The sequence below is a fragment of the Rhinoderma darwinii genome, chromosome 3 (assembly GCF_050947455.1).
Source record: "Rhinoderma darwinii isolate aRhiDar2 chromosome 3, aRhiDar2.hap1, whole genome shotgun sequence".
NCBI classification, from domain to species: domain Eukaryota; kingdom Metazoa; phylum Chordata; class Amphibia; order Anura; family Rhinodermatidae; genus Rhinoderma; species Rhinoderma darwinii.
In genome coordinates this window covers 357,679,810-357,704,050 of record NC_134689.1, presented here as the reverse complement: position 1 = coordinate 357,704,050, position 24,241 = coordinate 357,679,810, and the positions used below count along the sequence as shown (strand labels likewise).

The window sequence follows — 24,241 nt, the reverse complement described above, 5'->3', positions numbered from 1 at the left end:
CCTAGAGCTGCTGCTACTACTTTATTCTGGCAATCGGTGGGGGTCACAGTTGTTGATCAGGAATTAGTGCCATATTCTAGCAACCCCTTTAAGTGTGTAACACAGATAACTAAATTGAAATTTTTGTAATGCTGGCGCTCCGCGTTCGTTGACGTACTACAACTCCCATCAAGCACAACAGCCAGGTCACCTTTGATACACGGTGTACGGTCCCTCGATCTCCACACTGCCTTGCACGTGCACTTCCTTGTGTTGCTGGGTCTGACTATAGGGCTGGTGTGCGCTTAGTTCCTGCATCTTATAGGGCCAGTGTGCACACCCAAATCCATCCCCAGCCTAACCCTGTCAATCACCAGGTATATTAGTCTGCTTCACTGGACACACCTTTCCTGACAACATTGAAACAACCTAGCGTTATCCAGCAAATGTTCCTGTATGCATCTGATCCTGTCTGCTATTGTTACCAGTTATCAACCTGTATCCTGTCTGCTATTGCTACCAGTTATCAGCCTGTATCCTGTCTGCTATTGCCATCCACTATCAGCCTGTATCCAGTTGCCTGCTGTCCACCTGTGTCCAGCTACCTGTCTGTCTTGTTATCCGCTGCCAGCCGCTACTCTCACTGGTGGAGCAGACCTGTGGGTCTACATCCCGCTGGTCATTACACTTTTCATAATGGATTAGAGTCTGTCCATCAGCCCAAAGCAAGGTACACCTAAATGGATGTTCCTCACACCAATGTAGTCACTTGAATAGTCCCATCAATTAAATGAAAATATGAAAAGTTGACATAACCGATTAAAAAAATAATTTACAACACGGTGTTGCGCATTTAAATCGGTTGTGCAGTATTAGAAAAAAGGGTCTGTATTAATTACGTTTTCATTAACTGTGTCTGGTACCAGACTCAGCCCATGTACAAAAAGTGCACCGTTTCTGGGCGGGAAAAAAAAAGCATTTTTTTTTCTAACCTTATATAATCCCTCTACTTATTTAATTAACAAATTTTAACATTGTGATCTGAACTCACATTAAGATTAGGAGCCAACACAGCCAATGTTTGGACACTCTTGTTCAACTTCCCCTGAAAGAAACATAATAATAATAATAATAATAATAAAAATAAAAAAAAAGATAATAATACTAATAATAATAATAATAGTCAGAGGAAGTTTAGATTAGACCTGATATGATATTCCAGTCCCATGACTGAAGGGCAACTTTTTACTTTGGTTGCCATGTCATAGATACATTCAATCCAAGATACAACTCACTGTATTTCAGGGACCTGTTTCTGTTTAGCTTTAGCCTTGTAGCTACCCTGCAGCAAAACTCAAAGAGGACTCCTCTGTAGGTGCCCAGTGGACCTATAGGGCTCCTATAGTTGAGACCCTGGCACCATGCCAGCGTTGCCACAATAGATGTTAATAATATAAATTCTTGACTCATGCAGGATAAGCAATTACACATAGTATCATTCATAATTTATATGCTTCATCCAAATAAGAGATATTTAGTTAAGCCTGTTCTGTAAGTAGAATAATCTACACATGCAATAAATAGAAACAAGTTACAGTGTGTCAACATTAAGCTATGTATGATAAAGTTCTAATTTAGAATTAATTGCACAAGATTAATAAATAACAGATAAATTTTTATTTTCCTATATGGTATTCAAATGACTAATCTCAGGCACCCACTTAGAGACGGGGTTTCCTAGTTCCCATAAGAATCCTCTGCAGGAGAAGCATCAACACATCTCTTGTAGGATAACATTAGATCTGCCTGTAGCCACCTCTAGGGGGAGCTCCTTACATATGGGTTGTAAATGTTTTTTCCTCCCCCTAGTGGCGTCTGCTGCCATTTCATCATGTAACTATGGCTGTGTCAGAGGAAGCAGGGAATTTGGTGCACTGCAAACAAAGCTCTGACCCCTATAAATTTATATTATTAAATTAAGCACAACACAGAACACTGGAACAATTTAAATAAAAATAAAATAAAATTATAGGTACATTTTATCCCTAGACTGGTAGTATAATTAAATTCTTTACCAGCTAAACCACCAAGAATATTATATGGTAACCTCTAACCCACCCAAGTCCTCCAAGGGTACTAGGTAGTATCCATGACTATTACTGTCAACCCCCTTCTCCAGCATTGTCCACCAGAGATATTCGTTTTTAACCCCCTAAACAATTTTAGACCACTGTGTATATTACCAGAAATACTGTCACCAATCCCTAAACCGGCCAATGTAAAGATATATGGTAAAGTACGATTCACATAGAAATTGGCAAAATCAGTGTTATATACTGTTCATTGTATATACCTACCATGACAGACTCTTGATCTTGTACGGTGGTATTTTGTATATCTCTCAGTGCGGCTGCCTCATTCTCCAGCTGATTTCTTATGGAAGCATTACTCTAAATAAGGATAAAATAATCCTAAAGGTAAATGAGTGCTAAGAATGAGCTGGGAAAGACCTTGGCGGGGATACAGCCACTTTGTTTAATCCCGATGTAATTACAAAATTCAATCCTAAAGATTCATTTGGGCTTTGGAAGCCTGATTATGATTAAGAGTAGATGCATTCGATTCAGCTGTAATCATTCAGTACAGAATTCCAAGATGCAACATGTGTTCTAGAAAATCTGTCCTGTAAACCTGAATTCAAGAGGTCATACAGTGGACATCCAGTAACAAGGGTTATTAGCACATGGTTTTAAAGGAACTATATGCGTAAAATCACAATACATTTACAACGGTGAATATACATCAGTACGGAATAGAAAATAATATCCACTTATAGTACATTATATGAGCATTAGAATCCGCCGTAGTCCCTTGACTGCATAAAGGCAGAACAACAAAAGTGCTCTCCACTCCGTTGAAAATCAGAGAAAATACAGGAAGAACCACAAATAGGTGAGGAGGGAGCAGGGGCTATGCATTTATATGAAGCCTGGGTGATTTTGTGAATAAAATGTGTGCTGTTATTAATTTATATCCTTAACCCAGGTACAAGAGGAAGAAGAGGTCAGGAGCATAACTGGAAAAGGAGCAGTTTTGGGGAGCCATATGTGGCCTGTGATTTAAATTTCTGATCATTTAAAGGCTATGTACACCTTTAAAAGAAAAATATATATTGTTAAATGGCTTTAATGTTTTATGTGTTTTTAAAGAACTTTTAAATTGACTTAATAATTTCTTTAGTTATTAAAATATAGCTGTATGCATAGAAGTTGCATCGTTCTGTCTAAGCCGAGTCTGTCATTTCAGCTGTATTGACGGCTTGGCCCAAAGATAGTCCTATGAATATATGCACTCAACTCTAAATGTATAGAAATATAATCATGATTTGTGGTTTACCTGGGTGGAGGCAAGATTTTCCAGGTCTGGGATAAATTGGCTAACATCCAGAATCACACGAGGTACTTGTATCTGGTGGAAAACGTCAGAAATGAAAATGGGAAACATGGGTGCCTTCACAAATACAGCATCCAAATACAGCAGAAATATGAACTAAACAGTAGAAAAAGACAGAAGACTAAAGCACGTGTAACATCTGGCAGGTGTGTTTTATATATATAAAATAGGTCATTAGTATGAAAAACTGCCCCATGGCCCAGACAACCTGGACCTTCCTCCTTAATGACATCACCTCAGAACTACATTTCCCCACATTTGGTTTGGAGATGTAGCTGCTCCGGAAAGTTCCACTGTTTGGAACCACTATGTTTTGTACCTCAACCGGAGAAAAGTCCTGTAATATTGAACTGTACCCGCCTCCATTTCTGCGTCATTCTTAGGGGTGGAAGGTTAGGGGGATCAGGGTCTAGGGCCACACAATTTAAAAACTGACCCTCCTACAAGTTGCCTCACTCTTGAGCCACCTATGCAGTAGTCAAGATCCCAATAGTCGCACCTGGGTCAGGATGCTACTGAAAGGCACTTGGTCCAATCCACTGTTGTTATAATCTCGTAGAACCATCACTGCAATATTGGAGACCATGTCGAGTCCAGCCACATTTACAGTAAAGTTGTCAATCTGCTTCTTCAGTGGTCCTGTGTACTGGGAGGAAGTTATAGGAAAGTAAGAAGAAAACAGGTTTATGACAATACAACTTTACACTGGAATTAGAGTAGAGCTTCTTCCATGTCATCACCATTACTCATTAGATCTTAATACAGGTAGCCCAGGATGATTCACCTCTTATTTGTACTTTTCCGCATCAGCCCTTAACACAATACTAGCCTAAAGCTGAAACTAAAATAACTCAAATTATAGTCCAGAATTATATGTCTATACTGTACATTGTTATTATGTATTCACGCTATATAAGACAAACACATCCTAGGGTTTTCTTAGCAGTCAATGTTACATTTTAGTCTTATATGGTATTCTCATACTATATAAGATATACATATACAAGGTCTGTTTCTGTTGTGGCATAGCACCCCCTGAGGTATAGTACCACAAATTAATCACATGGGCATGGGTTTCTTACCTGAGAAATGTTGAAGGCAGAATCCAAGTCAATAGGATTAAATGCAAGAACATTCCATATTGGAGCACCACGCTTGCACTGTCTGGAAGGGATGAACAAAGTACAAGATAACAAGCTTGTTTAGACTTTTCTTACATGGAAATAAGATAACGATCACTATTTGTTAGACTAAATCTAATAGCAGTCACTATGTGAGGACTACAACCATCCCACTGTGGCAGCTGTGCTTTCTCTATCTCTAGCCTTCTATTTTGTATACACAAATTAAATAATTCCTATTTAAATTAGTCAGGAAGTCACTGGGAATTTCTGAAAAGACGTGTTTCCATGTGGAAATGGACAATCAATAGATCTACCCTTTACAATATTGTAGGGTGTGATTTGGATGAAGGCCAAGTACCAATATAATAGAAAAAAAACCAATAAAACAAGTATTGGACAATACATTGCTATGCTCTTGATCTGTAAAATCAATTGAAAAACTTGATGTTTCAGAGTCCTATTGGACTAGGTATTACTCTCAAACTGTACTGAAGTGGAACTGCTACTTATATGGTTGCTAATGTGATGGGCCAAGTAAGCAATAGGTCAGCAAAGTGCTAAACCTATGGGGTGGAATCTATACACTCTGTCTGTGTAAATAAAGCTTTTAGGAGGTTGTCTTGTTTAGGTAACCAATTATGAAATACCTTATTAGGGAATTTTAAGTCTTTTAAGACTCTAAATTTAGAGAAATTTAAGACTCTATCCCCTCATTCAGGACCCAAATCTATTAGCTAGAGTGAAGAGTGACTACAAAGAACATCTATTACTCTGAAGGACTCAGCAAATTCATGCTGTACACAGCTAGCCCATTGCATGCAATGCTTAATTTCTCCTGTGGAAGTGCTGCAGGGATATCGAACACGTGCTGCTGTGTTCCCTCACAGATTACAGCTAATCGCTGAGAATCCCAGCAACGGTACACTCTGTGATCAGCTTAATATAATTGAAAGATTCTAAAAAAGTGGATTGTCCAAAGCATATGTGAATATCTATGAACAATCCAAAACCAGATAATAAATAACTAGGAAACAAATGTGTAATGATGGGGGTAAGGAAACAGACAAGTGAGCCCTAATCTACCCGCCACTCAGTCAATGCCTACTTGCAACGACCCGCCCTAGGCGACGGGGTACAACTGGGCGACGGTCCCTACGCTCAATAAGTGCACGACAGACAAACAGACAAGGGTACACAGAAGCAAGGGAAAAGGGGCAGTTGCCCATGGCAACACCGTGAGCAACAAGAGTGGTGAACGAGCCGAGTCAAACCAGGAGTGTACGAAGTACCAAACGCAGAGCAGGAGAGTAGTGAACAAGCCGAGTCAAACCAGGAGTGTACGAGGTACCAAACACAGAGCAGGAGAGTAGTCAGTAAGCCAGGGTCAATATGAAGCAGGGTCAAATAGATCAAGAAGCTGCAGCAGGGCCAGGAAACCACAAGAGAAGAATCACAAGCAAGGAGGAAAAGGAAAGGCAGGTATAAATAGACAGAGGGCTGGAGTTAGCTCCGTCTGGCCAGGCTGTGATAGGCTCTCCCACTACCAAGCCTGCCATCCTGAGTGGTGGAAGATGGAGTCAATCTCACCGACATAGAAGCAGGTGCAGACTGATTACCTATGGGCGTAGATACAGAAGCTGTGCCTGGCAAATCCTTAACAAAATGAGTGCATGATACTCACTTATACATGTCAGTAATGTTGGAATTTTCTCTGAGCCCAAGTTGTCTTTTCAAGTTGATGTTCTGAGGTAGATTGTTTGGGTCATCCAGGAACTGAATATAATGAAACAAAATGGCATAATATTAAAAAAAAAAAATGATCATGTTCTCACTTTAAATTTAGGAGTGTTTTTTTTTTTCCTTCTGTTTACTCACCTTATAAATATCCCCATTGGTCCAGTGATTGCACACAAGGGTCTGTATATTTCCTCCAATCAGGAAGGTGATGAACACAAAAAGGATGAGCAACCAAGAAAATAGAAGGGAGAGATATATCTCACTGCAATAGAAACGTGTATTAGATTGCCAGCTTTTCAGGATAATTGTTTAGTTTTGAGTATTATATATATATATATATATATATATATATATATATATGTATGAACTGTTTTTCTATACTTTGAAAGCAATCATAGCACAGTAATATAAATGAATGTAACATTGTGGGTTAAGAAGGCCATAATATCTAAACTCATTGACTTGCATAGTTAGCTATCGCACCCATCTTTACAATATGACATGTTATTTGTACATATGCTCTTGTTCTTATACCCATTTCCACATTATTGCCCCAGATCAGTACACAGTGCATAGAGTTATCTCAGTTACATAGATACGTAGGTTGAAAGTAGACACAGGTTCATGAAGTTCAACCTTTCTCAATTACACATCATTCATTACTAGGTAATTATAACCCTCAATGCCATACTGTATATATAAATATCTCCTTGGCAATGTTCAGCGTTAAGGGGGGTTTACACTGGGTGATTATCAGGCAGACAAGCATTCATAGAACGCTCGTTGCCAATAATTGCCTTGTGTAAATAGGGCAGAGATCAGCAGATGAACGAGCAAACGCTCGATCATCTGCTGATCGTATCATTTAAAAAAGTTAGATATTATCGTTGTCGGCAGCACATTTCCCTGTGTAATCAGGGTGTGCTGCCGACATGATAATAACGTATGGGGATGAGCGATCGGAGTAACGACTGCTCATACCCATCCATAGCTCCGTGTGACAGGAGCAAACGAGCGCCGATCAACGATGTCTCGTTGATCAGCGATCACTGCATCGGCCGATTATCAGCCGGTGTAATAGGACCTTTAGATCAAGTCCTGTAGACACTCCTGGGCAAATATGTTTATGCCCCCCTCCCATTAGATAGTAATACTGGCCAAATAAAACAATAACTATGTACCTAAATTTACCACAATACAGTGAACACGTAAGAGTGCCACACCGTGCCCAACTAATACCAAAGTTTGTGCAGTGACATCAGGGTAGGTATTCAGAGTGGTGGAGACCCCTATAAATCAACGTTGTCTATTGTTCCCTGTCAATAGTCATCAAAGGCTGTGGAGTGGTACTCTGTAGTGTTCTTCAAAGTCATTACTGATCAGAAGACCAAAAATATGTCTGTCCCCAGGACCATTACTTTAAGTCATATATCTCCATCTTCTGAAACTCCAGGAAGATTTACATACATTTGTGTGAATGACATTTGCAGCTTCAGTTTTATAATCTACCATCCTAAATGACTTACATTAAGAGGAATCCAACTCCATCCCTTCTCCTCTGTCTGCTGTTCACAGGATCTCGCAATAGGTAGAGGCCCCAAACTCCAAAAAGTAGCCCCAGCACAGTGGAGAGACATATCAGGAGAAGGACGCAGCACAGAACAACTCCTACTACCCACCTGTAGATTCAGAAATGGTGGAAATGTATAATATGGTGGAATCATACACCCAGCGGTGAACTGATGGAGGTTACGATACATTTCAAGTTATGTCAGCAGAAAACTTCCACACATTAGATTTGCACATTTCGTGTTTTATATATTAAATCAATGAGGGGCGGTGAATGACACAGATTTTAAGAACAGCCCTGAGAGAATCCCTGTGTCATGCACCGCCCCCTCAAGTCCTGCACTATGTATAACACAGTGTAGTATTTTCACACAAACTGTTCTTTTAAGATGTTAGTTCAATACATGGACAGGATATGGTATCGGTCGTTGGATATTAGGGGCTAATTTATAAAAACTATTTCAAGTTTACTGAAGGCAAAACGTTTTTATTCTCTTGCTTCCAGGTAGACATAAATTAATGTCAAACAAGGATAATTTTATGATGTCCCAATCTGATTAGGCTTCCAACAAGTTATTACTATATTTGCTGAGGGTTCAATTTAAATCCCCAAAATTCAGGTATCAAATTAGAACAATTGACGCTCATGGGAAAATTAGTTTGTCAGAAAATGCCAGGGTCTCCCCCTAACTATGAAGTCACCATGTACAGCACTACAGTATGTGCTCTTATGCGGCAGAGAGGCCTTTGTGCCCCCTATAGCTATACAGCGGGCAATCTGATCTACCATAAAAGAGGGTTACATTTGAGTATATTTACCTTTCTCTCTCCTACTTACATTATTCCATCCTACATCTATTTGATAAATAGTAAAAGTTCTTTTCTCTGCAGTATTTATGGTAATTGGCAAGTTGGAGGGTCTAGGGGCGCATTTCATAGGAATTCAACAGACCAATTGGGATGTTTTTGTTTTTGTTTTTGGTGTGAGACAAGAGTACCTGGAGTAAACTCAAAAAAATACTTTTAAGACATCTGAATAAGGTACAGCAGCTGGCTCCCCACAGTAATCTTAAAAAATGCAAATGTTCTTTTCGCCATTTTAGGTATATATGGAGAAGTGGATATACAGGGGCCTTCACATCCCATTAAAATGAGGGCTCTGAAATGTACTATAACTCACCAAGTCACTTCAATGGAGAGTGATCACACATGTCATAACCCTTCGTTGAATTGGTGGGGTGGGGACCCCAGCAGTTATGTCATCTTATGAATAATGTAACCCCCTCAATGTAGGTGACTGGTCTTTACATCTATGTACCATTTATATTTACCTGTAATACTCATAGCGTTCCACTTCATGACCATAGACGCTGGTCTTTTCTTCAAAGTTAAGAACTGCTTTATCTATAGGTTTGATATATTGGAGAATGGGAATTTTGCCTGCATAGGATATAATTTCTTGTTCTGTCTTATTCAAGGCAAATGTAATATCTGGAATTAGAGAAGAAGCAGCAATGGGGTGTTTAGGACATTATACTATACATAAAAACACGAGGCTCCTTTAAGCCCTTTGGGTTTACAACTCACCACTAATACTTTTGGAAGTCTGCTTGCTCACGAGTTTTGGCAGATCATTGAGTGCTTGAAGTGCCTGAGAGGATAAAAGAATAGGAACTAATGACAAAGTCAGTGAGGAGGAGGGATGAGGAAAGCAGTCAGGGCCTGGGAGGAAGATGAAAGAACTGGAATGACAAAATGACACAAGCAGCAAGAAGAACGAAAATAGAAGGCTCATAAGACTGCAATGTGAAGAACAGTAGAGGCACAACTTCATAGGAAGACACCACAGGGATAAAATAAAAAGCGAAAAAATATTGAATACACACATTTTGAAGAAATCATTTGCTGTTACGGGCCTGGATGGGTTTGTTTTATGAAGAACACAAAATACACAAGTCGCTTATTTTAAGAAATGCAATTAGACATAGAAGAACACTTCTTGGTTAATGTAGATGCCAGCAGTATGGGAGTTTAATCCATTAACACATTGGAAATCTTACTACTCAACCAATAATGAAGTATAAAATCCAATGAGAAGGTTGTAAGTGAATATAGATGAAAACCAGCTCAATATGTGGTAAAAGCATTAGCAAGGTATTTACTAAGGTCTAGTAAAGTCCACAAGGTGGCAAGAACTTTTACATTAAAAAAGGATCTATTGTATGTACTAGTAAGACTCTGTTCACATCTGCGTCAGGACTTCCATTTACTGTATAAAGCAAGCCACCACGCAGTGCCGGATCCATTATCTGACAGATACCAATAGTGCTTGATGGACCACATTGACTTAGAATCGGTTCTGTATTTGGTGTCTGTTTTGATGGTAAGAAAAGTGCTGCATACATGCCGGAATTAGTGATGAAGGCTCCGACGCAAGTGTGAACATAGCCTGATTAACTTATGGACCCATTGCCCACAAATTACACAGCTAATATGTCCTGAAGGGGTTGTCTGAAAACTAATTTTCAAAAACAATATTGGGGAACATTGAGTTTCATAGAAAGAGATCCCCGATTCTGCACTCTCATCTATTAGTTAGCGTGGAAGCGACTACAAAGAGCCTCCTGCTCTGGAGGACCCAACACATCTGCACATTAAATGGACAGCCCATTGATTTCAATGGACACTGTGTAATGCTTAATTTCCTCTGTGATGGCGCTGCAGGCTAACTGAAATCTTGTTGCCGAGATCCCCCACAATTTTCAGTTGATTGATTATGGTCAGGTGACCCTTCTAGCAAACAGGGATTGTCCAAATTAGACAACCCCTGTAATGATCTGGAATTTAGAATGTTACTATGGTATGTTAAAAAAAATAGAATTACCTTCTGGAAAATCCCAGTTAGGTTTATTTTTCTCACATTGACTAATTTATCCACAAATTCGCCGATAGAAGGAATCTAAAATATAAAACACATATCAGTAGAAATAAAATCTATCTATCTATCTATCTATCTATCTATCTATCTATCTATCTATCTATCTATCTATCTATCTATCTATCTATCTATCTATCTATCTATCTATCTATCTATCTATCTATCTTCTATCTGACAGAAGCTTCTAGATAACAAGATGTTCACACCTGGCTTTGGTTCGGGTCCAGCTGCACACTTTGTACAATATCGGCAGCATCTTTGCAGTTTTCACAGTTTGGGTCCGATAACACTTTGAGTAGAGTATCTCTGTGACTACTGAGTGCCGCTATAAGATCCACTTCTTTTCTCTGCAGGTCCATCAGAGTCACGTTGACATCCACCACTATTTGAGCTGCCATTTCCAGGTCTGAGTAGAATACACGAGAGCAAAAACTTTAAACATGTCTGTTATTAAACGGATTACCTTGAATTTAAGGACTGTATTAGAATTGTTAGATATATCTGATACAATATTCATACTCTATAGCAGCAACTGTAATGTTGGAAACAAATTGCTTTCTCCATGGCTATGAGCCTTAGTAATGTTTTAGATATCCATAAACATGACTGAGCATTCAAGTCACAATGTCGATCCAAGTCTTGGTGCTAAAAGTAAGCAGGCAAATATTTGGGCAAGTCTCAGGTATAGTGCCTGATCATTCTGACAACCCAGTCAAGTTATTTAATACTCACTGTTCCTATTCTTATAATTTACATTTCGTAACATCCACATGCCAACCCGGTAACACCCCTGGTGAAATCTGTCCCAGCATGTAAAGTAAACAAATCTTGTAAAAAACACACTTTCCTGTGATACAATTAATATTCTTCTCTGTTAGATCTGGACTAGATGTGCTACATCTGTACGTTTTTTAAGGACACTACCGGTTAACAAGCTTTTATATAGGGCTGTCAGGGAGCAGTTCCATAGTAACCAGTCTGTCTTAGGTTACTCAGGCCACCAGTAAAAGGCATCGGCCCTGAGCTGGGGGGTGAAGAGTAAAGGAGACTGTGCGGTACCATGTCTTTATCTACACGTGTCCACATTTCTATCTAGGCCTTATTTTGTAAAATGCCTCACATTTGAAAAAAATCTGTAACATTTTCATAGATTTAAACTTAGACATTAATGGAAAAACGTCTCTGCTTTTTATTCCCAAAACAGCGCCACTCTTGTTCATGGGCTGAGTCCGGTGTCGCAGCTCAGAACAGGAGTGGTGCTGTTTCTATATAAAAAAAAAGGAGTCCATTTTTTTAAATCCTGTACAATCCCTTTATTGTCTATATATCTTCTAGATTTAGTGGGTCTCTTACACCCATGATGTGCCACAGTCTCAATATGACCAATTATTTGCCTACCTCTGGCATGTACGTAGTACATACCATTACTATGAAGTGATGAATGGTGGGTGCATGGTGCATTTACCTCTTGCCGTCTTAAACGCCTCTTCAAGGAGAGGGCGAATCTCATTATTCAGCTTGGCATTCACAGTGTTATTCACAGCTGGACTGAAGCCTATGAAGACACAATGTAAGAGAAGAACATATTCAGATCTCACCCGTTCTGGTCTAACATATATCATGAGTTGGAGACTTGAAAACCATACAGATCAGCGTCTGTGATCCCGCTTACAAGTGGGTAATTGCTGCATCAGAACTAGAGATAAGTAAAACATTTATAGCGGGTGATTCCATTTATTGGAACAATTGTTCTTTACAAAGCGCAGAGCTGTTAGAAGCTCACAAAATACTGAACACTTCATTCAATAGCTTGCTTCAAATGAACACTGGAGCAAGGAACCTCCGAAGAATGAAAAAGCTGCACTAAAATAAATTACGAACATCAATAAGTAGCTTACTTACTAATATTGGCTTACCTGAAAATGAATTAGGCATGTAAAAAAAAGCCGTGTAGCGTATGTCATATCAACCAACTAGCCAATTGGGCAAATAAAGGTGTTCCCACAATGAAGTAAAATGGATCAACTCCTTATTTTTTTCAGAAACAGCACCACTCTTGTCCATGGTCTTTGTCTGGTACTGCAGATCAGCACAATTCACTTGAATAAGGATGAGCTGCAATATCAGACAAAGTCTATAGACAAGGGTGGCGCTGTTTCTAGAAAAGAAGCAGACCTTTTTTTTCTAATTCTGGACAACCTCTAAGGTGCATGCAACTCAACAATGCCAGTCTAGTCCGTTGTATAAAGAGTGTGCTAACAACTACCTGCAATCTCCTAGTGCATGGGATTGATGTATTCAGGGTCAGCCTTAGGTGTGTGCGTCCAGCGCATCATTGGTCCCGCTGGCCCTTATGCTCTCGCTCCCAATTCCACACTTCATACCCAAACCCACTGAAAGGCCACTGCACAGTATGCGGCTGCAGTCCCTAGTTTATTGACTGGTTTATTCATTTTTTTTACACGTTCTTACCCTACGTGTAGCGTGTACGGTCAGGAAAGCTCCCGGTTTTTTTAAAGGAATTAAATGGCGTAGTAGACTACACTATTGAATACAATGAAATCCCGTAAAAAAAAACATATACCGCGTCGTATACCACTGTATGGCATATGTCACAGGCATATGTTTAACGTATACGTCATGGGCTTTTTAATAGAATTCATAACGTATACTTTAAACGGATACCATTGTAGTCTATGGGTGATAAATACGTTAAACGGATGCTTAAGTCCCCCTGCCACACTACTATTATAAATGGTATTTGGGAGGCCCTATTAGATATTTTGCATTGGGATCCAGGATCCTTAAAGGGAGTCTGTCAGCAGTTTTGAACCCCTACCCCCAAACTGTTAACAGTGCTAGATAGGTGACGTAGAAACCAGTTTAAGCATACCTACAGCTACAGTATGTAGATTTACATAGTAGTAGCATAACCGAGAAAAATAAGTTTTTATAACAAACGCGCCGTGATGTCAAGTGTCCCCTGGGCATTCCTTAACCAATGAAGTGTCCTGGGCCTTGAGCGACGGCTGTGCTAGTCCCCAGCGTCATATGAGTTGCTATTCAGGGGACCACTACAGCCGGCACTCAAGAGCAGAGGGTAGAGGCTTGGGAGGGTTGACTGCAGATAGCTCAGGGCATTAAACTGGTTAAGGAACACCCAGCAGACACTTGGCATCACAGTGCGTGACAGACTAATACCTTATTTTTCTTGGTTTTACTTCTACTATGAACATCAATATATTGTAGATATGTTTAGACTAGTTTACACATCACCTATCTAGCTCTGTCAGCAGTTTGGGGGAACAAAATGGCGGACCGAATCCATTTAAGTTACGCCACTGGTATAATTGTATGTTACGGACGCTACATGATGCACCAGAAGACTGAGCTTCAATAAAAATGACTGCACAGGACACCATTCAACCTAAGGCCTGCCCTGTATGTGTATATCAGTTCTTTAATAGCAGTGACGTTTAAAACAATGAGCAATTCCCTAACACAGTATTGTAATTGGAATTGCTCACATTCTAATCAGGAGCGATCTTTTAATAACCCTCAGGATTGCGAGGAATTCGAATTCAAGAAACTTGCCCTGTAGAACTTGTCAACAGAATACAGGCTGCTGTAATCCCAAAAATGAGGGGTCAGGGGATGTAGCACTGCGTACCTAGGCAGATATGCCCTTGAGGAGTCTCAGAAAGATGGTTGACAACCCCTATGGGAACGTTAATGGCTTCTTTCAGCCAACACGGGAAGAAACACATAACTAAAATAAAAGGCTGAATAGAATTTTAACAACTTGACAGTAGAGGACGACCCAAGGGCTTGCAGATATTGTGATTTATATTTTAGATGGAAATGCTCTTTAATATACTGACATATGTATCCTGCTCTGCAACTTTTACTTACTGCTTCTCCTAAATACTTTGATTGTTCTCTTTTGGCTTCATTATGTGATGTGTGAGTATTTTTTATATTTATTTTCCTTGGATGTGTCACAAGTCTCATGTGCTCGCTGAATTGAATGATGTTGTATCCAGGGGCGTTGCTAGGGTCTTAAAAGATCAGGGGCACAAGCTCTGAGACATGTATTTACCCCCCCCCCCCCCCCCCGGAAAAATATATATTTTTTTACTTATATATCGGAGATAGCATATCTATAAGGGTATGTTCACACGCAGTGTTTTCAGACGTAATTCGGACGTTTTACGCCTCAAATTACGCCTGAAAAAATCGCCCCTAATACGCCTACAAACACCTGCCTATTGCTTTCAATGGGTTTTACGGTGTTCTGTCCCCACAAGCCTTAAGTTTACTCGTCGCTGTCAAAATACGGCGCATAAAATGACAGCTCGTCAAAAGAAGTGCAGGACACTTGGGACGTTTTTGGAGGCGTTTTTCATTGACTCCATTGAAAAACAGCTCCAATAACGTCCGTAAAATGCGCCGTGAAAAACGTGAGTTGTTAAAAAACATCTGAAAATCAGGAGCTTTTTCCAGGCGAAAACAGCTCCGTAATTTTAGACGTATTTTGCTAAGCCGTGTGAACATACCCTAAGACTAAGTCTTCTATAACTGCACCGCTGAATAGAATTGGATGCATTGTCTCAGCAGACAGTATCACACATGATAGGCTTAGATACATGGCCCCAGCAGACAGTATCACACATGATAGGCTTAGATACATGGCCCCAGCAGACAGTATCACACATGATAGGCTTAGATACATGGCCCCAGCAGACAGTATCACACATGATAGGCTTAGATACATGGCCCCAGCAGACAGTATCACACATGATAGGCTTAGATACATGGCCCCAGCAGACAGTATCACACATGATAGACTTAGGGATCATTCAGATGAGTGTGAATCTCGTCCGTGGGCTGTGCGTTGAAATAACGCACAGCACACGGACCCATTAATTTCAAAGGGGCTATTCACACATGCGTGAGTTTTCACGCAGCAAGTGTCCGTTGCCTAAAACTCACTGCATGTCCTATATTAGTGTATTTCACGCACCTAGTCGGCCACTGAAGTCAATGTGTGCGTGAATACCACGGACAGCACACGGACAACATCCGAGTGCTGTCTGTGTTTCACGCATCAATTACACTGAAAACAAAAAGTGCTTGCAAGTCCGTGAAAAACACATGCTACGCGCAAAGCACACGGATGCAAAACGCAACGCACACAGGCAGATTTACGCACGTAAATCTGTCACACTCGTGTGAATGTAGCCTTAGACACAGGACCCCTGAAGTAAGTATCCTTGTACTAGCCCTCAGGGGCAAATTTTGGATTTCTGGGGCCCCAAGCAAAGTTACCGGTATGTCTCGGGGCTCTAATCAAAGACACCTGAAGAGGGTTCCCCACACAATGCCCCCTGTATATAGTGTCACGCACCCCCTATATGGTTCCATACACAGTCCCCTTGACATACAACCCCCTTGTAGACAGTGCCATGCAATCCCCTGTAGGTAGTCCCACATACCCACCTTGTCTCAGCAGACTGTATCATACATGATAGGCTTAGATACATGGCCCCAGCAGACAGTCTCACACATGATAGGCTTAGATACATGGTCCAGCAGACAGTATCACACATGATAGACTTAGATATATATGTGTGTGCGTGTATGCATGTGCGTGTGTGTGTGTGTATATATATATATATATATATATATATATATATATTTGAGACAGAATATTTATAGCACTACGACCCTATAGCTATGGATAGGATTAGATACAGTGGCTCAGTAGACAGTATCACACATGATAGGATTAGATATAGGGCCCAGCTCCCTGATATTGCGGCTCCAGCGCTGGATCCAGGAAACGTAAGTATAAGAATTGCTTTGCTTTTGTATGTGTTACTAATTTTTTGGGTGTATTTGTGTTTTTTTACAGGTTCGGCCGTTGGACTACGTCGGATTCGAGGACTACTTCCATTACTGCTTTTTTATTCTCAATAAAATGGTTAATGAGGGTTGTGTGTGGGTTTTTTATTTCAATAAAATATTTTGTCTATGTCCTTGTATTTTTTAAACTTTATTACTACCGTCTTAGTAATGACCACAGGCTGATTGACAACACCCATTACTAAGGCGAGGCTTGGTGTTAGCCAGTGAAAAAGCTAACACTAACCCCCATTGTTAACCCGATACCCACTGTCACCAGAGGTACCAGGAAGAGCCGAGTATGATCCAGTGCCCGACCATCTGTAATGACGGCCGGGTACTAGGGCGGTCGCAGGCAGGTATTTTTAGGCTGGGAAAGGCCAAAAACAGTAGCCCTTCCCACCCTGGTAATGCTAGCCTGCTGCTGCTATGTTGTATCTGGCTAGTTATGAAAATGTGGGGGGACCCCACGACGTTTATCTAATTTAAGAAAAAAAAAAGGCAGGGGATAGGGTCAAGAAAAAGAGGCTGATTCCCTGGGCACTTCAATGCTTAGTGGTACGATTACATAAAAGGAACCTGACTGCGCGTTCATGCTGCCCTAACCTGAGGCAGCAGCATGATATAGTGACAGGTCCCCTGATTATACTAAACCATGTTTTACTACAAAGCGCTGCTGCTCAGCTATTTGTATATCGGGGAAAAAACTGTCAATCAAGCAGAGATTAGGGCAGCATGAATGTGTTGACAGATTCCCTTTAAAGGAACATTCAGGGCAGAACTGATAAACTGTGTTAGGTGTAGTGCAGGGCATAAGGGGTGGTGCATGACCAAAGGAAGCTTCCAAAGAGCTGGTAAGGGGCCCATGGGGAATGGGGCTTATCTGCTGGATTACCCTTTTTCTAAGTGTTGTTGTCTCTTCAGATGTGGTGTTTTATTACCAGGCCAACTCAGAGCCACAAATACTGTGGTAGGCTGTGTAACACAACGCAAGACCATGAATCTTGTGAGCAAACCAATTCCATGTGGTTGGGCCTCATTTTCACTTTACTGTGGGCTTCTATCTTCTATGTATGTTTGTGAATATAATTGCATTTCGGATATAATGACATTTTGGTGGTGGTGGCGGTGGCGGTGGCGTGTATGTGTTGGTGTGTGTGGAGTGGTCATTATTATTAGTTTACATGTATTTTATAGATAATTTTTTTTTTACTTACTCTTTAAATCAGCAAACACTCTTGATTTTGGGATTGAATATTCTGAAACCAGTTTATCAATGGCCTGAAATAAAGAGAAACATTTACATGATGTTTATAATTTCCTATTTTAATACGTACCGTACTGTATACTTCCTATTATCTTCAATCTATGGCAAATCCACCGCCTACTGTATACTTCCTATTATCTTCAATCTACGGCAAATCCACCGCCTACTGTATACTTCCTATTATCTTCAATCTATGGCAAATCCACCGCCTACTGTATGCTTCCTATTATCTTCAATCCACGGCAAATCCACCGCCTACTGTATGCTTCCTATTATCTTCAATCTACGGCAAATCCACCGCCTACTGTATGCTTCCTATTATCTTCAATCTACGGCAAATCCACCGCCTACTGTATGCTTCGTATTATCTTCAATCTACGGAAAATCCACCGCCATTATGATACACAACAGCATTTAATAGCACTCTTTCCTGGAAAGAAACAAATTTCCTTCTTTCTCGTGCCATCTGACAGTCATACAGGTAATGGTACCTTGAGGTTGCCAGGCAGATCTAATTGAATTGATACACCTTACAAGAATGGCCTGGCATGCTTATTAGAACTTGGAAATCCATTAGCTAGGGTGTGTGGATGATGCACACTTACTAATACAATAAACCACAAAACAACATCTAATGTGCCAATAAGTTTTTTTATGGTCCTTAATAGAGCATTTTTTTATCTTCACTGTGGAAACGTAATAATACTCACTGCATCTGACATGAGTGAAGACAAAGAAGCCCATTCGTTTTACTTATTTAACGTTTTAGCAAAGTAGTATTTCTTAGGAATGTTTAATAACTCCTCATAATACTTGAGACATATTATAGATGTCTACACTAACAAACAAAAAAAGTAAAAGCAAAAACATCAAGTTCAGTGGTGGCCAAATAGTAGTTTGTGATCCACCAGTAGACCTTACAGCGGGGAGCAGTAGTTAGGTAGTAGTCCTTAGGCCTCCAGGCTATTTTCCTACTGGTTTCAACACACAAAGGGGAAAATGAACTCCTTATGGGGTTGCGTTTCAGTGTGTCTACATCCAGCCTTTTCTAGTGATATGCTCATAGATGAACCTCAACTAGTACTATAAGCTGCTGTTGGGTCCCACACTCTGTGACAGCTGATATATGCTCTAGCCCAGAGCTGGGCAGAGAAGAAGAATGAGAAGAAGACATTGATGTGGACCAAGGGTCATTCGTAAAAAATTACAGCAGCATCCTCCATGCGCCACGTATACTGTACTTGTCCCTGGTCCCCTGGTAGATCACCCAATGCTGCTCCACAAAACAATAGATCCCATATTGAAAAAGATTGACCACTCCTGATCTGATTTATTACATTTCATACAGGAGACTAGTAATGTTTCCCATTGGGGACTATTAATATCTAGAAATGATCTGATAATGAATTCCACAAGACAGGGGCTTAGCTGTAAGGAGTTCAGGGGTAGCAGTTGCACACGGGGTGTGGAGCCTAAGGGGGATCAAAAGGTTTTCTACTACCGGACAACTGATGACCTATGCACCAAAAATTTGGGTATTTGACTTCAGAAATAGAACATTCAGGATAAGGCCCCATGCACACGACCATAAAATCACCTGTAATTACTGGCCCATTCATTTCTATGGCCGACGGACACCTTCCCGTATGTCTACGGGAGGGTGTCCGTGCCGTAGAAACCGGCGGAAAAAAATAGGACATGTCCTAATTTCTTATTTTACGGACCGTGCTCCTATACTTTATAATGAGAACACGGCCAGTAAAAACAGCCCGCTGCCCGCGGCCATTCTTGCCCGTAGTTAGAGGTCGTAATTACGGGCGAGGTCGTGTGCATAGAACCTAACTCTCCCGGAATTTGTTAACATTGAAGGTTGTACTCCAAACACCTGTGTCTCTTTTTAACCAGCGGACAATGAAGGGTGTAACAAGTGATGCAATGCTTTTGACATTGGGGCGAGTGCAGTCCTATATAATATTGGATAAGAATCACTGTGTTTCCTTAATCTTATGAGGTTAATCTGTAAATGTAAAAATGGTTGTGTTCATGACCATCTTCTATTGTTCAGTCGTTTCGCCCGTCATTCCCAGACAGATTTGTCATAATTAAAGTATTATCTCTACATTCTTTCATAGGCAGCAGAAACCACATTTTAGTGTTTAAAGGAGAGTGACCTCAATTTATCAGTGCTCAGAAAGAGGTTTTTGTTAAAGATGCATATCCAGTAATATAAAGGCCATACTCATACATATGAATACAGAAGCCAACATAATCCTGCATTTGAAGCATTTTCCACCCACAATCCATTGCCTCTAAATAATGTAACCTAGAGAAAAACGTTATCTTTAGCAGAGAAATAAGCTCAACAGTGTACATTATATATAACTAGTTAGAGATAAGTTCTTCCCTTATATCAGTCATATATGGCAATATACTAGTACACGATAAACAGTAAATTATTCTGTGGGAATGAATACAGCTAGATTAGTTTTGAGTTTATCACATGTAGCAGAGCTGAGTGTGGAGTTATAATGCATCAATCTGTCTTTTTAGTGCTTTTACATAGCACTGTTGGTAAATTGTCCCATGGAGTCAAATGACAAATTCAGCTCTGCTATATCTGCAAAAAAAAGGCTAAAAGAAAAGAATCAATGTAGTTATTACACATTCTAAGGCCTGGTTCACATTTGTTTTGGAGGCTCTATCACAGATCCTGCCTGAGATTAGCTGCGATATTGTTTCCGGTAAAACCACGGACACCTCGAATCCATTAAAGTTCTGTCGGCCTCCATGGTGCAACGGAACCGTCACCTCCGGTTTTCCCTTTTTCTGCTCCTCTGACGGAGTAGAACAACGGAAACGCACGATACAGGTGTGAACATAGTCTTATCCAGACTGACAGAATTGGGTTTCTTTTGGGAAATGTGTCTGCAGAAGGGCATTGTTTGCTTACTTAGCATTATCCATAGAGGCTGGATATAAACATATTGTACATACATGCAACGTGCATATCCTCTCCACAGACAGCATGTACGGATAAGACATATGGGAAAAATCAGACATAAAGAAAAATAAGAGCTTCGATGTAGCAATGGTTCCCTAGAGGAGTACACCGGATTTGAGTAAATTCAAGCATGACTAGGACATTTAGCCTTTTTAAATTTAATTTAAAGGGGTGTCCACTTTGGCCAATCTTTGTTTGTTAAGGCCCTTTTACACAGGGCAACATTCGGCCGCTGCAGCGAGCGTCGATCAACGAGACATCGTCGATCAGCGCTCGTTTGCTTCTAGCACACGGAGCTATGGATGGGGACGAGCGGTCGTTACTCCGATCGCTCGTGCCCATACATTATTATCGTGTCGGCAGCGCGTCTCCCTGTTTACACAGGAAGATGTGCTTCCGACAACAATAATCTTTTAATTTTTTAAGACGATACGATCAGCAGATGAAAATATTATCGTTGTCGTCAGCGCAGATCGTCTACACGATAATCGCCCAGTGTAAACCCCCTTTAGAAGGCTTTCCTAACAATAAGCCAATCACAGGTTGCTCTACTGCTGGTTTCCCCAGCAATCTGCTGTATAATCTAGATATACCAGATTGCAAGTGTTCAATTTCCCTGCAGCGCCACCACAGGGGAAATTATGCATTATGCAGTTTTAATTGAAATTAAAGAGCTGTCCATGTAATACACAGACATGCTGGGTCTTCCAGAGCGAGAGACACTCTTTGTAGCTGTTCTCTGCTCTGTCTAATACATGAAGAACCCAAATGGAGGACCTCCCCTTCCCCTTTCCCCGTATTAATTCATAGTTGCCTGATAGGATATTTATAAATGGGTTTTCCAAAGCAGACAACATAATATTTTAATGGCTTCAATATGAAATATGATTGCCGTTTACTGTATATTTTTATTTTTCCCATGCGGTGACTATTATTTCTATAAATTATCATGTCATGCATTGGTCTTATTAAGGCTCTCTGCTGGCTCCTACGACATTGACACCCTCAAAGTCACACTGATCCCGAGGTTATACTTGAGGGGTAGTGGGCACAGCAAACTGTAGGAATAAAAGGGTCAGAGAGATTTTGCAGCCGTGGCCTACAGTAAAGCCTCAGGATCGATGTGGCCCACTGGCATGCCCCACATTTTCTGTGACCCTCTGTCATACTGTGACACGGCTCTGACCTCCTTCTCTCTCTACTTTTCCTATTTGCAGATAGTCCATGCTCTGATTTCTTACCTTTTTCCCATGGGTTTTCAGCTGTCTCACCCTATTATCAATGGAGCATATGAAGCCAGTTCTCGAATCTGGAGCAATGTTCCCCACTTACAATGCTCTTATCCTTGCTGATATTTAATGTGCTTCAAATCTTATCTCTATTAAATAAATATAGTCGTCGTGGTTTTTAGGGTAAAAAAAAGATGCTACTTAGATGTTTTAGTGATGACTTACAATCTACTGCTAAGACGTTGCTTCCTTTCAACATTAATTATAATGTTGCCAGGAAACATTAGGAAACGGGAGCTGATATTGGCATCCGGAAATACCTGTCAATCATTTGAGTTCTTTACGATCATCTCTTTTTGATCTCATCAGGGAGAATCGGATAAAGTTAAGGGTTGAAGGCCGCACAAGCACAGCCCCTCCTTGAGTTATGAATTAACACACAGAAGAAAAGGATCATTTAAAAAGTGTCAGTTATCATGTATAAAGCTTATGTTAATGGGAAATAATGCAGATCTTTTAGGGTGGAGTGCTATATTTAACCCTGTAGTGACCAGACTATTTTCGGCCTTAACCCTTTAATGACTGAGCCTGTTTTGGCCTCATGGACCAGGCCATTTTTTCAAATCTGACATGGGTGAATTTAACTGGTAATAACTCTGGAATGCTTTTATTTTTTCAAGTGATTTTGAGATTATTTTCTCGTAACACATTGGACTTTAAGATAGTGGTTACATTTGGTCGATACATTCAGTGTTTATTTGTGAAAAACACCAACATTTGGAGAAAATTTGCACAAATTTGCATTTTTATAAATTTACATGTATCTGCTTGTAAAACAAATAGTAATACCACACAATATAGTTACTAGTTAACATTTTCCATATGTCTACTTTATGTTTGCATCGTTTTTTGAACATCCCTTTATTTTATAGTCGACTGCGCTATTGATTCCGTCATTAAAGCGGAAACCTGCCGGAATGGTGACGGAAACATCGCTAATGGTTTCCATTTGTCACCATTCTGGAAGGTTTCCGCTTTTCCGACGGAATCAATAGCGGAGTCGACTACGCTATTGATTCCGTCGGAAAACCAGAAACCTGCCGGAATGGTGACGAACGGAAACCATTAGCGATGTTACCGTCACCATTGATATCAATGGTGACTGAAACGGACGCTGTGGTATCACTTTCCGTTGCGAGGTACACCCGACGGAAACCTCTGACGGAACGGAAAGCGAACGGTCATGTGAACAGACCCTAACTTGCAAATACAGCCACCGATAAGAAGATTACCTTCATCACAATTTACTTAATGTGCCTTTCCAATGGGTTAGAGAATAAAAAAAATGTTGTGGGAGTGCTCCTTTAATGAAAGAGCCTATAAAAGTACAGATATTTCTGTTTCTCGTACCTGTGGAATGCTGCTTACAGAAGAACGAAAGTTCTGTAAGGTCCTAGTCAAGTCCTGCACTCCAGTGCCAACCTTTTCATGTGTCTTCTGGTTCAAGTAGAAAGTACAGACTATTCCAGCACTGGAATAAAGGAAAAGAGAGAGAATTTGTAAACACCAACATTTCAGTTTAAGTTTCTCATTTTAATATATTGTAGCTCAACTTACTTTTTAAAGATACAAACTCAAAGATGCGCTAAAACCAAGGATGATGTACAACACATGGAGAACTTTGAAAATTATTTCAGGTATTCTAATAAATGGGACTGAATTGCAATACCAAACACAGCCCATTGACAAATGTGGCGCTGTTTCTGGAAAAAAATACCTTTTTTGCTCTCACCCCCAGGGATTACAGTAAATACAGTACTTCAAATAGGTCTAGGTGACCCCACTCAATAAGATGCAGTGCATTATGTGAAGATAGCGCCAACTACTCTCTAGTAGGGCATCTTATAAAAGCTTTATCGACAGATGTCCCTACAATTAATGAAATTAATTGAAACAAAACAAATCAAAAAAATTTTTGCTATTTAGCAGAATTCCTTTTTGTCTTTATCTGCAGGGGAGTAGCTATAGGGGATGCAGTAC

General features: G+C 40.3%; 1 protein-coding gene across 1 annotated transcript in view; it reads right to left on the bottom strand.

Annotated features, from left to right (window-relative positions):
• The window catches only part of PROM2 (prominin 2), a 57,835-nt gene that overhangs the window by 13,933 nt on the left and 19,661 nt on the right, over positions 1-24,241 (bottom strand). The window contains exons 4-18 of the mRNA XM_075855345.1: positions 23,612-23,732; positions 17,922-17,985; positions 12,266-12,355; positions 11,007-11,206; positions 10,747-10,821; positions 9,450-9,513; positions 9,194-9,353; positions 7,820-7,972; positions 6,432-6,555; positions 6,238-6,329; positions 4,515-4,596; positions 3,932-4,078; positions 3,376-3,447; positions 2,337-2,429; positions 1,031-1,084 (exon numbers count right to left, since the gene is read on the bottom strand). Coding sequence (XP_075711460.1) covers positions 1,031-1,084; positions 2,337-2,429; positions 3,376-3,447; positions 3,932-4,078; positions 4,515-4,596; positions 6,238-6,329; positions 6,432-6,555; positions 7,820-7,972; positions 9,194-9,353; positions 9,450-9,513; positions 10,747-10,821; positions 11,007-11,206; positions 12,266-12,355; positions 17,922-17,985; positions 23,612-23,732 — 1,591 coding nt within the window. The remainder of the gene's footprint in view (positions 1-1,030; positions 1,085-2,336; positions 2,430-3,375; positions 3,448-3,931; positions 4,079-4,514; positions 4,597-6,237; positions 6,330-6,431; positions 6,556-7,819; positions 7,973-9,193; positions 9,354-9,449; positions 9,514-10,746; positions 10,822-11,006; positions 11,207-12,265; positions 12,356-17,921; positions 17,986-23,611; positions 23,733-24,241) is intronic.